The sequence below is a fragment of the Pleurodeles waltl genome, chromosome 1_2 (genome assembly GCF_031143425.1).
Source record: "Pleurodeles waltl isolate 20211129_DDA chromosome 1_2, aPleWal1.hap1.20221129, whole genome shotgun sequence".
In the NCBI taxonomy this organism is placed as follows: Eukaryota; Metazoa; Chordata; class Amphibia; order Caudata; family Salamandridae; genus Pleurodeles; species Pleurodeles waltl.
This window is the reverse complement of record NC_090437.1, coordinates 1,173,071,334-1,173,088,240: the sequence shown is the minus strand read 5'-3', so window position 1 is coordinate 1,173,088,240 and position 16,907 is coordinate 1,173,071,334. Positions and strand designations below refer to the sequence as shown.

General features: G+C 41.4%; 1 protein-coding gene across 9 annotated transcripts in view; it reads left to right on the top strand.

Moving 5' to 3' along the window:
- ABLIM2 (actin binding LIM protein family member 2) overlaps positions 1–16,907 on the top strand; it is a 714,445-nt gene that overhangs the window by 530,304 nt on the left and 167,234 nt on the right. For 5 of the 9 annotated variants that reach the window (XM_069203370.1, XM_069203322.1, XM_069203330.1 and 2 more), the window contains one exon: positions 4,201–4,299. The exons of the other annotated variants lie outside the window; for them this stretch is intronic. In XM_069203370.1, coding sequence (XP_069059471.1) covers positions 4,201–4,299 — 99 coding nt within the window. The remainder of the gene's footprint in view (positions 1–4,200; positions 4,300–16,907) is intronic. 9 annotated transcript variants of the gene reach the window in all.

Here is a 16,907-nt window from a genome sequence, read left to right as displayed (position 1 = left end):
TGAAGTCGATGGTGATTGCATTTCCTAAATGCCCAATTCACATTTAGGAAATGCTTTGTGCATCTGAATACGAATCACAAATAGGTAATCCCTATTTCAATTCCCTATTCAAGGGATTGCAAATTGAGATTTCTACTGGGTAGAAATGGTAATTTGCGATTCCCTAAAAGGCATAATACATCTGAAAAGTAAATTTTTCATTTCTTAATGTCCTGAAATAGTGATTCGGACCATTAATAAATGCACAATTGCTTTGTACATCTGGCCCCTGGTTTGGAGACAACTCCAGAAAGAGGCTGTTGGCATATTCTGTTGAGACCTAGATGACTCGACTTACTGCTAGCATGCTGCACCCAAAAGAGAGAAGAATAAACACTGTATGGTGTAGATGCAGATGGAAAAACAGAAACCGATGTACTACGGAGCCCCAATTTGTGTTTGGGTCATTGTAGGAACCTGTTTTACTCCCCCCATGCAAACACTCATGCAACACATCCCATAGTTCATGCAGTGTAAAGTGCAGTGTTGTAAAGATACCACAGCATACATTCATACAATCAGGAGCCTGCTCCAGAGCTGTTGTCCATGGATTCACACAAAGAATTCTACTTCAGTGGGAAAGAGGGTTTACTGAGTTTTCACTTGAAGAACTTCATTCTGGTCTACACGCGGTATTCAAAGGCACCAGATACTCAAAAGCTTAGTCTAAGAAGCAGATAAAATGCATAGACTATAAATTGGAAACAGTTATGGGGGTTTTATCAATTGATTATGCATATTGTATTTCCCTCCATCTCATTACTGCTAGGGGGCCTCAACCTCTAAAACGTTACAGAATTGCCCTGGGTCCATTTGAATAAGGAACATCCCTGAAAGCGGCTCCTATTGCTGACTACTTCCCTCTAAGACATCAAAGATGGATTCAAGCTCATTTTTTTCCCACCCAAGAAGTTTTCCATTAATTCAATCAAGTCATAAGAGTGAGGAATACTGACATTGGAGAAATGAATACACGCCATGGACATTCGCAAAGAGCAAGGACCAGAGTGCTACTCCCCATTCTTTCACCGTACGCACAGTTGTCACCATCTTTACCTTAGCTTTGCAAGCATATTCCTCCTCATTGTGCGGGTAGGCAGGACTGAACTGGAAGGAAGGTGACGCAAATTAGTATATGCATAGGATCCTAATGACAGCAACATTCAGAGGGCCAGGGCTTTATCCACCAGTTTCCAGAATCTGCTTCACTGTAATGAGCAGAATGACAACCAAGAATTGTACATTTTATTCACAGTCTCAAAAATTGCCAGTGAACCAAAAATGTCAACAAAAAAAACACTTGTAGGGTAGCTTGGGGTACCGAGCACAGCTTCCTCCTGACCTGCGCCTGAGCCTATTCAAAAGTGAACAAAGAATGAAATATTTCAGTGATCTTAAATGGAGCAAACAATATCTTTTGGATATTGACACCTGAAAGACAAAAAAACAGCAATGTAGAGAATTGTCCTCACATAAACTAATTCAAGACATAGATGTCACAAACATAATCCCAATTTGAGAACACAAAACCTGAAGGATGAAAACGGTCATGTTATTAACTTACAGGATGAATGTTTATCCTCTGCACTCATCTTGAACTGCTGAAGGTGAAGCCTTCTGAACTTTTCAGAAAGTTCTGTGGTTTATAATAAACCACAAATTCTGTTCTCATTCAGTTCTGCATTTCTAGTTCTGTTAGTTAAACATAAGGACAAGTAATTCGTATTTAGTAATTAGGTACACATTACAATCGTGTTATGAATTTGGTGAGGTAACACTCTCCTGGTAAATACTGATACTGTGGAGATCGGTGGGTTCAGTGCTACAGCATCATTTTGAGCTTCAAATCTCGGAATGGGGAATAACACAGTGTTGCCTATTGTCCCTCATTCTGTGGTCCAAAACTCTGAATGGTGCTTTTTTTCCACACATGCCTTCTGATTGATTTTACCTTATGAAATTCTTGCGGAGTGGAGTAATTTCTGCAGTTTCAGTAACAGGAGTCTGCATCTAAACAGGGATTTCCGAGGCCCTTGGAAGGGGGACTGCAGTGTGATATAACTGAAAAATGTGCACTTGTTAATCTGTGCTGCTCTATTAGTTACAAAGAAAATGACCATCAGGATCACTTAGTGATGCAATTCAACCTGTGGCTTCAAGCCAAATAGAATAATATAAAGCAAAATATATGCATGGATTTTCTCAGTAGCTGATCTGTTCTCAACTACCATGCACCTGCAGGTGAGGTATTGCATTTCTAATAATTCTACACCCAATATTTTCACAGTATTAGTTTTTCTCTATAGAATATTAACACAAATGGTTGTTTTATCACAGGTTTAATATTCTACAGTGGATTTTGCACATAGTGTCTCCCATCTTACTCCGACATCAACTATTTTTAACTGATGTTCAGTTTTCTAGACCGTGATCTACGCAAAATAAAGCATAAACTCCACTCGAGAACAATTCTGAAGAAAGTAGCATCCAAATCTTTCTCTTTTTTTACACTAATTGAAAGATATGATATTTTAAAGTACCCGAGACACCAAGCTTCCATTCAGGGAAGGCTTTGTGAAGGAGTTCATTACTCCAGACTTCTGTATACACGAGGGTGGACAAGGGCTTTTACAATATGATGTCCTCTGCGAATCTTGAATCAAACCATTTAGTAATCAGGTCATGTATACAACACTGTCCCCTGACGATATTCACAAATTCAACCAAATAAGTCACAGCCATAAAGGTTTGTGGAAAATGAGACCAGGAGACTTGGTATCATTCAGGAAAACATACCCATGCATGCAAGTTATTCTTTAGCTCATCTAATTGCCAACCACGATGAAGATTTTCATTCAAAACCACTCATACAATGGTATGCGTCTGAGAAACGCTTTGAGGCATTATTTGCACACCCACCCAGGAAACATCATTAAGTATTGGGAAATTAGTGCCCTACTTGAAATCAAAGGTATGACAATTTGGGTTTGGATTCCTTTCATTTATCATTTGTTAAACCAAGGAATGCCAATGTGGTGTAAGGAAAGACACCTCTGGAGACAGTTAGGCAGCCTTCCTCTTCTTTCTGGAACCATTGATCTGTGAAGCTACTCCTTCTACACACGTAAGACAAGACCACAGAGAAAGGGACAACCCAACTTGCCTAATAACTGTAGCAGGACTCGTGGCCCTACTGCTTCTACAGTCTCTCGAGTTCTGGGTGGGTATATGGTACTGGTAAAAGAAACATCCTAGTGCCAATATATCAGTACTCTGTCATTTTGTATTATTAAAACAACTAGAGAATCAATACCTCATGTTAACAATTTGTTTAAGATTTTGACTTAAGCAGATTTGTATGAGCACTGGTATTCACAATGTTATCATAGGCATTTCTTTAAACTCATTTGATTTTGGTATCATCTTACATGGTGAAACCTTTATAGAAAATTTCAGAATACCATACCTGAGGCTTTGCACAACGATTGGATTACAAAATATTCTGAACATCTAACATGAGGCTATATTCAATTTAAAAAAAAGGGGAATATCTTTAAGTAAACTTCACAAGTCTATTGTTAGTGCAGAATAAACTTCTAAATTTCAGAATAACACAAAACAGTTTGAAAGTGTTATGCCACTGATATGATCTCTTTTATATTGGCATTATTGGCATTATAAACTGACTCCTATTTAAATTATTAATTCTTTTTATATTTCTCAAATTTTCATCCAACTCTACCCTGCCACGGTTGAGAACGAGGAAGCCTTTCAGGATATACAATATGAATATACATGAGATAAATTTAAATACATGTATGATGGTTGATTGTAAACCTATTTGATTATTTTCATGGTGTATCTCTAGTGACCTGACAAGTTTACGGCCTTGAGAACTGGAGTGTGACACAGCTAATTTAGACATTTGCATTTGACACTTTCATCATCATCACTGTTGTATTAAGACCTGCGGGGAGTACATGACTTAAGGAAGCGATTATATTATAATGAAAGGTTTGGAAATGATCAAATGAAAACTAGAGAATAGTGTATATTTAGTATAGACTTTTTGTAGTATGATGACATTGCAAGATTTGCTGCATGACTCTCAGTAAGTTCACTAAAGAGTTTATTTTTCACTCGCTCTTTGTTGCCTCTCAGCTGGTACTCAGAGTCTTGGTACCAGTAGCTGCATCTCCCTGCCCCAACACCCCAGCCTTACATCTGCATTCAGACATCATTACATCCCTTTCTTCAAAGGTAAGGCCTAGCAATGCCAACCGTGCTGTGATGCCTGTAGACTTTTGGACGTGTGTTTCCAGTTCATGTTTTGTGAAGGCATGGCTTCTAATGGAGTAAAGTCTGTCCTAACTCATGTGAATGCTTGGTCTATGTAATGCACAGTAGCCTAGGAAGCCTGCTTCACTGAGTTTTGAATGTTTTCACAAGGATGTTGTACTGTGTTGTCAGAATAGTAAGTTAAAGACAATGCCAACACCTAGTGTTACATAAGCATGTCGGGTCACTGCTGTCTGATAGACGTTACTTCTTTCCTACATGCAAATGTTGTGCAGTCAATGTGGCAATTGGCCTAAAGATTTCCCTCTGCATGGCAATTACTTCCACCAGCCAGTTCAGCTGTGCACAGGTTCTGGTCTATCCAAAACATGTTGCCAAAGCTCACGGATTACCAGTGGAGTGTTAGGGATTGTGGCATTTTAATTTAAGGATTATTGTTTCTATGATAAGGTCTCAATGTGAAATCTCCTAGTTATCCCTGGGAATTATGATGACAGTGTTCCAGCAGACCGGTGAAAAATTCAAGAACAAAATAAAAACAATTAGCAGTAAAATATTTTTTTTCACTTTGAGGCTTTTACTATAAATAACCAATAAAGCTGCTTGTACCTGCGTCTTATCCTTAAAAACCTGCCTAATTCTTTGCTATTGTCATAACCCTAATCCCAGCCCTGACCACACCATAACCATTAAAACATCAATTATCCTCCCTCCAACCCTTTCCCATACCCAAACCCGAATCCCTAACCCCAACCCCAACATTAACCTTAACTTTAAAAAAATTATTTTTGCAAATATAACTATTTTGAAAGCTACATGTTACATAAATTGTTTTTTGCTGTAATGTTTATGTATCACAATTGGTTTTATGGCCTACTGATCTGCAAACCACCCAGTGGTCTAATTTGCCTTAGTAGTGGTCATGAGTTACCTCAATGTTTGAAGGAAAATATTTAGTTTTCTATAGGTTCCAAGCTATATTTTGGTCTTATGCAGTCTGGCTCTACATTCCAAAGCCTGTACGTGCCACACACCATCAATGGAAAAACACAGTTGAAAACTGACTTATGGTTGTGGCTGAAACATTGGGCACAACATGCCATAACGTGATCAAAATAAACCCAGAAACTCACTTTGTGTATTTTTCACTGATTTACTAGGATTTTTCAACATAAACTCACAAAGCCACTTGTACCTTCTTCAACCAGAAATGGGATTAACAGTGGTCTTTGTTCATTTGGAACTTAAGGAATGATCACACATCACAGACCTTGAAGAGGAAGAAAGAGTGCAATCCAGAGGACAGTCCCTGTGATGAACCCCCATTGCACATGGCCAAAAGCTGTGCACAGTGGGGGTTAGCAGTCTGAGGTGGGTTGGGCATGCAAAAAGGATTAACATTATTATATCGTTGCCATTTTAACTTGCGAGACATGAATCCTGTCAATCACATTTTGATTTTTTTGCAAATAGTGATTGACTGAATTAGGGCTGATTTTTTTCTGCCCTTTTGAAATTCAAGATTCAGCTCCGACTCACGAGTTTCATGCTGTAAAAAAAACACATTTAACAGTCCAGTAGGACCTGCCAGAAAGGTGACCATCCCTAGGACACTGGTCACTGGTACCATTTTGTGTCTGAATGTTAGGCAGTGGAAACAAAAGCACAAGCAAAGCCAAATACTGTAATAAGGACAGCAGGAAGGAAGTCAGGCTGTGCGCTCATCCCCAAATGCATACAGTCTTAAGCCCTAGCATTGAGAGTTGAGTGTTTGCAGCAGGTTGGACACAGCCAAAGGCCACAGGTCAAAGCCCTGCACTCAACCCAGCTAACACAGCTAAAGGCTGTTTGTAGTGGGGGGTTGCCCGCCTGCAGCAGGTTGGGCTCAGGGCCTGACCACAGGTTGGGTCCATTTGCCTGGCACTGGGGTGAAAATGAAGTACATCATAAAAAAACTATGATATTTGCTGAAAAAAACATAGTTAAAAACTGAGCTGTGGCTCAAGCACATAAAAACCACTAAAATTCCCAAGTTGTGGGTAATAATCAAACTACATCCCTTAATTCATAGCATCTACCATACAGAAAATACCTCTTGTGCATTGACACAGGTACACAGAACAGTTAAGAGTACATCAACAAGGCGGTTGAGGCGAGTTATGGCATGTGTTGTGTAAGTTCATAACTATAACTGGTGAATTTCAGTCGGTTTATACGTTTGAGCCCAAACCACAACTCAGTTTTTTTACTGTGTTTTTTCAGTGAATAGATATGTTTATACATGTACACCTTGTTGAATATAGAAAGGATGTGTTGGAAAAGGCAACAAGGTTATAATTATAAAAACAGAAAATACAATAAGGAATTTAAAAACTGTTTGTGCGCTGCATATATATATGCAGCACACAAACCTTCATATATGTATGTATATATATATATACATATATATACAGCACACAAACATTTTTAAAATTCTTTATTGTATTTTCTGTTTTTATAATTAGAACCTGGTTGTTTTTTCAACACATCCTTTCTATATTGCAGAAGTGACAAGATGTACAAGCAATACATAATCTATAATCAACACAAAAAAGAATTAAAAAAAACCTTTGTGTCAGTATCTATCTATCTATCTATCTATCTATCTATCTATCTATCTATCTATCTATCTATATATATATATATGTATATATATAGATATACATATATATATAGTGTGCTAGTTTGTTTTATAGCTTACATAGCGGTGGGTAAGTGCCGTATTACTTATCTACATAACTTTGTATCGCATAGTTCCAGCTAATGAGTGTAAGTGTCTACATGACACATCTGTTCCCTATGCACCATAGTGGGTGTATAGAGGTATTAAACACATTATAATTTTTGTATTGAAGACTAACTCTGTGTGCAGGTGACAGTTGGCTGGTGTTCATTATGTTCCACACAAGTTTCTTATTTTGGTTGAAAACGTCTTCAACAGGAGTAAGATTCTAAGTAGTAAATACTAACTTTTGTAAGCAGCTTTGAGGTATTTGACAGAATCGTGGCAGCATGTCAATATGTCCATCGCTTAGAAGACTGTGTGCACCAGGTATACACGTGTGCTTGTTTTGCTTGAGAAGATGGACTATCTGTATATTTTTCACAACAGCATAAAGGGTGCAGGATGTTTAGAACCTTCAGATCTTGGTTATTTATAGGAAATAGTGTCTTTTTTGACAACTTTTGCATAGAATGAACACTGTTCTTAGTAGATACGTTTTAGTACTCTGTGGTGTGATTCTTATGAAAGCTTCACTGTTTGAAAACAGTGTAGTATAAATTAAACTCTGTCCACTGTTTAGAGGACCCAGTTCTCTACTGATATCAACTTAATTTCTCAATGTAGTGTCTGTGAGTTTCAGATGCAGGTAAAACCTGCCCATAGTAGGTCATTTGTTTTGGAACTGACATTAACTACTTTTAGCAACTTGGCTTACTCTGAACAGTTGTATGCAGATTCAACACCATACTCAATGAGGGTTTCCTATATATCTGTGGTTGATTGTTAATGTGAGCTATGCTAGCTGTAAAGTTAGTGGTATAGAGTCATTGTTGCATGTAATGCATGCTTTTTACACCTGAGAGAGTTGTATCTGTGATGCCAGTAAGGATGGCTGATATTCTCCGGAGCCATTTTGTCCTTACTGCAGGCCTCTAATGCCACAGTAATTTATAGACCAATGTGCGATAAAGCGAAGCTTGGATGATGTCTTCAGTGTTGTCATCAGTGATGTCATCAATGATGTCATTTGGAATGTCATCAGGGAGGTCATAAACAATGTCATAGAAAGCCATGAATGATGTTGTGTGAGGTCATAAGCAGTGCATGGTGGGGGCGTAAGTTATAGTTTGTGCTGCTAACTTTAATTTATTGAATTTATGTGTTTTTTTTTGTTGAAAACGTTAATGTAGTCATTAACAAATTCACCTAACTATAACGTTACTTTAACCTTTGTTTTTGTCAGCGAATTTCTTAGGTAATGACTTAGTTAAAAAAAAAAAAAAAAAGATCTTTTTATCACACCTAACTATAATATTACTTTAACGTTTGTTTTTTTCAGTGAATTTCTAGGTTTTTTTTAACGTAAAGTAATACTTAACTACCATATGCACATAAAACATCCCACCGTGCATGGCCAGGTTGACTGCAGGGCCTTGCTAGGGCCTACAGCCAGCCCCCTCTCCATACAGCCAATCCCACGTTGCTGACGTCCTTTGAAGCGTCACTACACCCCAAAAAAATTGTTCAAGTAACTATAACTAATGCCCTAAGGTAACTTTAACTCGAGCCCCTGCTATGCACAGTTTTGTCATCAAAAGTTGTTGTAAAAATGTTGTAATGATATTATCAATGATGCCATAGAAGATGTCATGAGTTATGTAATATGTTGAGTAACTAGGAATGCATGGTGAGGGGGTGAGTTATAGTTAACCTTAGGGCATGAGTTATAGTTATGTGAGATAACTCAAATATAACTGCTGAATTTCTATGGTTTTGTGTGTGTAAAGCTGAGCCTAACTGTAACGACCCTATAACATTTGGTTTTTTAGTGAATTACTAAGGCCTTTTAATCCTATTTCCTAACTATAACGTCCCTGTAACCTTTGTTTTTTTCAGTGAATGTTAATGTTTTTTTAATGCTATTTCCTAACTAAAATGCTGCAGTAACCTTTGTGTTTTTTCAGTGAATATCTAGGGTTTTTAAATGTAAAGTAATATTTAATTACCCTATGTTAATCCAACCACCGCTGCGCACATCCTATGACCAACTCCCAAAGGCAGAAAATCCAGGATGGGGCACAGAGATCCCCCCCTTCCCCAGTCTGATTTTGGCCCTGGGGACCGCATTCCTCAGGGCCTGGTGCTGTTTTGGGGGGGCACGTGCCCCCCTCCCTGGGTTGATTTTGGCCGTGGGGACCCCATTCTCAGGTCCTGGTGTGTAAATTAGGGGAGGGGGATAGGTGGCCTCCCTCCCCAGGTTGTTTTTGGCCCAAGGGACCCCATCTCCCAGTGCTCAGCCATATTTTAAATAGGGGAGGAGGCACACAGCCCCCCCGGCCAATTTGGCCTAGTGACCCCATCTTCCGTGAGCATGCCATATTGTAAAGGGGAAGGAAGCATGCAGCCCCCCTCCCTAGGCCAGTTTGGCACTGGGGACCCCATCTCCCATGGCCCTCCACCTTTTTAAATGAGGAGGGGGGCAAACAGCCCCCTCCATGGGCCATTTTCAGCCCTGGGGACCCCATTCCAGAGGGCCAAGCCAATTACTCAAGGGGTAGGGCAGTTACACGCCTCCCCATGGCCATTTTTGGCCCCAAGGGGCCCATTCCTCAGGGCCCAGCCAATTATTCAAGTGGTAGGGAGGCCACACAGCCCCCCTCCATGGGCTGGTTTCTGCCCTGGGGTTCCCATCCACGGGACCCGGCCAATAAAAGGTGCGTGCCCTAAAGCCCACCCAGGGCACCCACAATATTCTTGTTGGGGAGTGTGGGGGGAACCCCATGGCCCTGCAGCCCTAGCCAGCTCCCCATCTCCAGAGGGAGCCAGCATTGCTCTCACCCACGGGGAGCAACAAAAAATTAGTAATCTTTTTATCTGTTTCCCTGCCTGCTTCATTGCAGGCAGGGAAACAGATGAAAAGTCTGTTCCCAGCGGAGTGTTTTCCATTGAGAGCAGACTTCAGGCTGGATTTATTTCCTGGCGGTGGGTTACTCCATCACAACGGTGACAGATTTCCTGCCTGCCGAAATTTAAATCCTAATATATTCTATGGGATTTACATTTTGGCGAATGAGATATCTGTCACCATTGTGATAGAGTAGCCAATCTGCCAAGAACTAAATCAGGCCCTTAGTGTTTGTTCTCCCTTGACAGGAGCTTTGAGATTGCTCCTGCCAAGTGAGAGCCAACACAGGTTTATGCTATGTCCTGGGGTGAGCACCCCGGGTCATAGCAGGAGCTTCTCCCTCACCATTTAATGTAAGGCCAGGCCCCAGGAGATGGGGTACCTGGGGCTGAAATCAGCCTGGAAGGGGGGCCACGTGGCCCCTACTCCACGTTTTCATAATCGGCCATTCCCCAAGGTGTAGGGTCCCCAGAGAGGGTCCGCTTACGCCCTGCCTCCCCAGTAATAATAATAATATGAATTCCTCAATTGGAGCTGGCCCACCGGGGAGGGGGGGCAGGGGGAAAACATGCACAGATAACCATGCTTGCTCATTTGTTAAATTTAGCTGTAGATCCTCTGCAAATTTGTGGCAACATGTAAATAAAATCCCTATGTGACCCCACCAGGCCTAGTGGGTCAGGGTACTCCTACCCTGCTGCCTTGTGGTTTTCTTTGCATATTTTTCTTAGAAGGCAGCGGTTTCCAAATCTCAAGATGGCTGTCATCACTTCCTGCTTGAAGTAGTGTAGGCCAATCAGATCTCATTTTAATATCTTTAGGACTAGCGGACCTTCCGCCTCTCTAGATATACATAAATCTTTTTCTTGGCCCCTCCCTGACAAATCACCCCAAATCTTTCCAGACAGCAGCTGATCTGACTGGCACACTGTTTTGAAAATTTTGTGAAGATTCGTTAAGTTATTATTAAAACAAAAAAACACTTTCTATGGAAAGTAGGTCCTAACTATAATTACCGACTGCCAGTAGACTATATATTGTTATAAAACATATATATAGAGTAAAGTGTAATACGCTATTTAATACCATTTTTGAGGAATGAGAGAGACATTGTGACCCACTCAAGGATTTGTAAGGTTTTGTGAGTCATGGCCCTCCACATACTTAATAATACTAATAAATAGCATATTACATAGTACTCATCCCTCTATAAATTTTAGTATGCAGTGGTGGTCACCATATGGTACGGATAGTTGCAGCAGCCATTTAAGAAAAAGGTGAATCAATTTACTATTGTAAAAAATCCATGAAGGAAAGGAGGATCTGTGATCTTGTAAAAAAAAAAAAAAAGGCGGGTATCCCACCCTTTTTAGTATAAATGCCCCTGGCTGGGATATGACATGGCCCCAGAGACCACCGGTCCCATTGAACCCAGCAAATTATAAGTAGCTGTGAGTGTCCCTGTCTCACAGCACCCAGAGCAAATGCAGGCCTCAGGGCACAGAGGGAACCAATGGGCCACCCGGAGTGCAGCAGGAGCCGGTTACATTGGTTTGCTCCCACCCAGGGGGAACAGTGTTTCTCTGTGCTCCTGCCAGGCAGGAGCAAACCTCTGTTCCTTGCCCGCAAAAGCATGGGCAGGTAATTGAATCTGTCCCTGCCAACACTCTTGTAGGGAGGGAACAGCAGCAGGACGGGGACCTCTGGACAGGGCGACCATCAGACCCCAGCTTATGGCGTCCCCAAGACCACTGGATGGCAAAAAGAAATTTCAGCTCTCGGGAGAGGGGTCAACAGGGGCCGTCAGATCCTCATGGAGGGGAGCCCTGCATCCCCCTCCTGCAGAAAATCTTTAGCCCAGTGGCATAGGGATCACAGGGGCTCTTCCTAGACTGGGGGTGGGGTCTTTGCGGCTTTGAAAAGGCTTGGGGATGGTAGCTACACTCCCTCTCACCCTTAAAAAGTGATCGCCCTGCGGTATAGTCCCAGGGGGTCTTGAAATGGCTCAGGGAGGGGGGATGCACACCCCCTCTCCAAATAAAAAAAACAAAGCAGGAATGTGAAAAGGAGCGAAGAAGCTACCTATTTCACATTCACTGCTCCAGCTGGGGAGCGCTCCATAACCCCTGGAAGGGCGTTTTTTTTAAAAAAAATTGTTATGCTTGTGGTGCCCATAGAAGAGGCAGTGGCGCCACCAAGCTTTTTCTAAATGTTGTGTGGGGAGCTTCAGGGAGCTCAGCAGCCCTCCTAACAACATTTTAAAAAAAATTGCAGTTAGTCTCCTAGGTTATTGGACTCCATGCCCCCAGGAGAGCTCACCAATATTTTCAAAGCACCCTGAGCTGGAGCTGTGTGCTCTTTAGTGGGAATGCAGTCACCTTGTGGTTGGTTCCATGGCTGCTCCTTGTGACCTGAAAAATGTTTAAAAAACACCTCAAAGACATGTTAATCTTTTTTAAATGTTTTATTAAAAATGTTTTGTGGCAATCACTATTAAACCTTTCAATGTGTCAATATATAAAATATATATTTTGATAGCTTATAGGCTCTCTTTTTTATACTTAGGTGTTCTGACCCTTTGACAAAGGCAGTAGGTCTGCCTTACTTAGCTGACACATTTTATAATGTTACATAACTTAGTGATCCATGCACAGTGGTAGAAGGTTGGGTGCAGGGCCAGGCTGCAGTTTTTTTAATGTAAAGTAAGAAATTCCAATTCCTAATCGTAAGCTTATTTAACCTTTGTTTTTATTCTCTGTGTGTGCATGTTTATATTTATTTAAAAAAAAGGTTCAAGCTTCACAAAACTTAAACTACACAAACTTTAGGAATTCTAAAGTTATAGTTATAACTTTCATTTGCAGTTTATCCACCACCTTCATATTGTTATAGGTAGTCCACCTCCATACACACTATTTTCAGCTTGCTAACCAGAACACTAACTATAACTCGCTACTCTCCCATGCACTGCGTTCTCACAAATAATGACATTCCACTGTACAACACTACACTGTACAAGACTCACCACCACTCTACTACATGACAATGCACTAAACAACACTGAACTGTATAACACCCTAATCTACTGAAGTCCTCTCTATGATAAATTTTAAATGAAAGTTATATCTGTAACATTAGACTTTATAAAGTTTGTGTAGTTTAAGTGTGGTTTGTAGAGGGAAAAAAAGTTGTCCTAGCTATAACTAAGCTTTAACCTTTGTTGTTTCATTGAGTCCATTGTTGATTAGTGCAGTGTCGTTATGTAGAGTATTGTGCATACAGTGGAGAAGATTGTTGGAAAGCCTATTGTCTTAGGGTGGAGTAGTGTACAATGGAGTAGAGTGGAGTGATATAGCGAACAGTGTAGTAAAGTGTTACATAGTGTAGTGGAGTCCAGTATCGTAGAGTGGAATAACAAGTTGTACAGAGGACTGGTGTGTCATACAGTAGAGTAGGATGTCATAGACCGTCATAGAGTAGAGTAGAGTGTTTTAGAGTGGAGATGCATAGAGTGCAGTAGGGTGAAGGAGAGTGTAGTATTGTCGAGTGGAGTTTCATAGAGTACAGTGGAGGAGAGTGTCATAGAGGAGAGTGCCATGTCATATAGTGGGGTGGCATGTCAAACAGAGAGGAGTATAGTGGTGTGTCATATACTGAAGTACACTAACATACAGTGGATGGGCACAGAGTGGAGTAGAGTTGCATTGAGTGTAGTACAGTGTTGTACAATGGAGCTGCTTACAGTGGAGTAGGGTGTTGGACAGTGTAGCGGCCTAGAGTAGAGTGGTGTACACTGTAGTGGGGTAGAGTGGATTACTGTACACTGGAGTAGCATACAGTGGAATACCATCCAATGGAGTATAAAATAGTAGAGTGGCTTAGAGTGGAATAGAGTAGAGTGGTGTAGTGGTGTAAAGTGGGGTAGGTTATTTTATAGTGGGTTAGTGTTAGACTTTTCATCCTTGGCGTGGTCTCCCCTAACTTTTTGTCTCTGTTTCCCTGGTTGTTGGTGTGTGCTGGACTCTGTTTGTTGCTCTGGGCACTTTACCACCACTATCCAGTGCTAAAGTACAAGTGCTCCTGTGTAAAATGTGAATGTAATTGGCTTTCCATGATTGGCATATTTGATTTACTGGTAAGTCCCTAGTACAGTGCACAGGAGGTGCCCAGGACCTGTAAATCAAATGCTACTAGTGGGCCTGCAGCACTGGTTGAGCCACCCACAATAGTAGCTCTCTAAACATGGCTCAGACCTGCCACTGCAGTGTCTGTGTGTGCAGTTTTAAACTGCCAATTCGACTTGGCAAGTGTACCCAGTTGCCAGGCCTAAACCTTCCCTTTTCTTACATGTAAGACACCCCTAAGGTAGGCCCTAGTTAGTCCCATGGGCAGGGTGCAGTGAATGTTTAAGGTACAACATAACTAATGTGTTTTATATGTCCTAACGGTGAAATACTGCTAAATTCGGTTTTCACTGTTGCAAGGCCTATCTCTCTAATAGGTTAACATGGGGGCTCCCTTTAAAAATTATTACAGCGTAGATTCCCTTTGGGAGCAGATAGACATGTGGAGCTTTTGGGTCTCTGAGCTCACAATTGAAAAATACATATTTTAGTAAAGTTGGTTTTAAGATTGTGTGTTTGAAAATGCCACTTTTAGAAAGTGGGCATTTTCTTGCCTAAAACATTCTGTGACTCCCTGTCTGGGTCAGTTGGACAGTTGGGCTGTTTGCACCTCTCTCTAGACAGTGACACAAAGGGAGCTGGGGTGTACCCTGCATATCCTGATGAGCCATCTGTGCTAGGAGGAAGGGGAGAAGAGGTCACTTACACCTGAAAGGGCTGTGCCTGCCCTCACACAATGCAGTCTCCAACCCCCTGGTGTTTGTCTGGGGCCTGGAATGGGCAAGGCAGGATTTCACAAACAAGAGAGACTTTCCTTTGAAGTAAGCCTACTTCAAAGGCCAAAATGGGTATAAGAAGAGCACCCAAAACCAGACTTTAGATCACTTCTGGACATCAAGAGGAACCGCTGCCTGGAGAAGAGCTGAGGAGAAGAGCTGCCCTGCCTGAGACTGTGCTTTATGGAGCTATCCTGCAGTTGCTGCTTCTGCTTCTGCAAGAGGACAAAGACTGGACTGTGTGTGCCTTCCTGCTAGTGAAGAAATCTCCAAGGGCTTGTCCTGAGCTTGCCTCCTGTTGTTGAAGTCTCAGGGTCATCAAAGACTTCTCCTGCCAGCACCTGGGCTCTCTGCTGAGACTCCTAGCCTGCCAAGTGGTGCCCTGCCAGAAGCTGGCAGACCAAGACTGAAAATCCACGCACAGACCGCCGTGTGGGGAAAAAGTTGATGCACCTTCCTAGACACTGCTGAAAATCAACGCTCCACCGGCATCACGGCTGGAAAATCGACGCAGGGAGCTGAAAGAACGACGCACAACACCCACTGACGGAGGCTGTTAACGTCACAACCCACATTGCGCGGTTTTGCTGATACCGTGCGGCAGGATTTTTGACGCAAACCATGCTGGTAGGGGAAAAACAATGCAACGCCTTCCCGGACCCGAGTGCTGCATGGATCGACGCATCGCTCCCCTGTGGGGAGGAAAAACGACACGCGCCGACCCGACAGGAGAAGGAGAAATGATGCACGGTCTCGCTTGCGGGTGAGAAATCAACGCACCGCTTACCTTTTTCAATGCACACTCACCCGTGCGTGTTATTTTGACGCTACCCAGGTACTTTTCAATGCTAACCGCGTATTGTCTGTTTTCTCAAGGATTTAAGACTCTTTTTGCCTTTTAATTAATAACTTGACTTGTGTATGTTGGATTTTGTCATTTTGGCCTTTTTCTGTTTAGATAATTATTTTCTATGTTTTTAAACCTGTGTTGGGTCATTTTGTAGTGTTTTCATTAAGTTACTGTGTGTGTGTTGGTGCAAATACTTTACACCTAGCACTCTGAAGTTAAGCCTGCCTACTCGTGCCAAGCTACCAAGGAGGTGAGCGGGGTTAGCTGAGGGTGATTCTCCTTTACCCTGACTAGAGTGAGGGTCCTTGCTTGGACGGGGGGTAACCTGACTGCCAACCAAAGACCCCATTTCTAACAGTCAGCATAGAGTGGAGTGGTCAATATAGAAGTAGGGTAGATTTAAGTAAACTATTACAAAATGGAGTAGCGTCCTATACAGTAGAGTGGAGTTCTGTGGCGCTCAGGTTTGGAAACCAGTAGAGTAGAGTGTTGTACAATAGAGTGTATAGGCACAGAGTCAAGTACAAATTTGGATAGTGAAGTGTACTGGGGTACTGCAGAAGAATCTAGTAAGTACTGTATTTCTTAGGATTTTTTTATTTTATTTTTAAATTGCATAGTATTTGTGTGGTAATATGTAGGTATATCTGCAGTACTCCATACACTTCTTTTTACAGAATGAATATGTTAAACATTGCTAATACACTGTACTACACTATATTTGGGAAATGTAGTGTATCAGAGTGTTTTGTCAATTTTATAAGATAATAGTTTTTTAATATATTTACTTTGTTTTAAGTACTTTGGTACTTCCTAGATAGTACCACATTACTCCCTAAAATACATAGAAAAGTATAATTATTTTTCCCTACCTATTACCTCTTTAGTAAAGTGTAAATGTTATATTACGTAAGAAAATACTTACCCTACTTGCCAGCAGTACCCAAAAAGGATCACATTTCATGCAAATACCTTCAGCAGTTTTTGGGCGACATCAAATACCATAATCACTGGAAAATGAATTGATGGAAAAACTCACTTTGGGACTCCCCCTTTTATCTACGCACCCTCTTAATGATTCAACACAAAAATGTCCATCATCACAAAATGTAGGAAATGCTATAAGTCAAAACTACTGAAGTTCACCAAT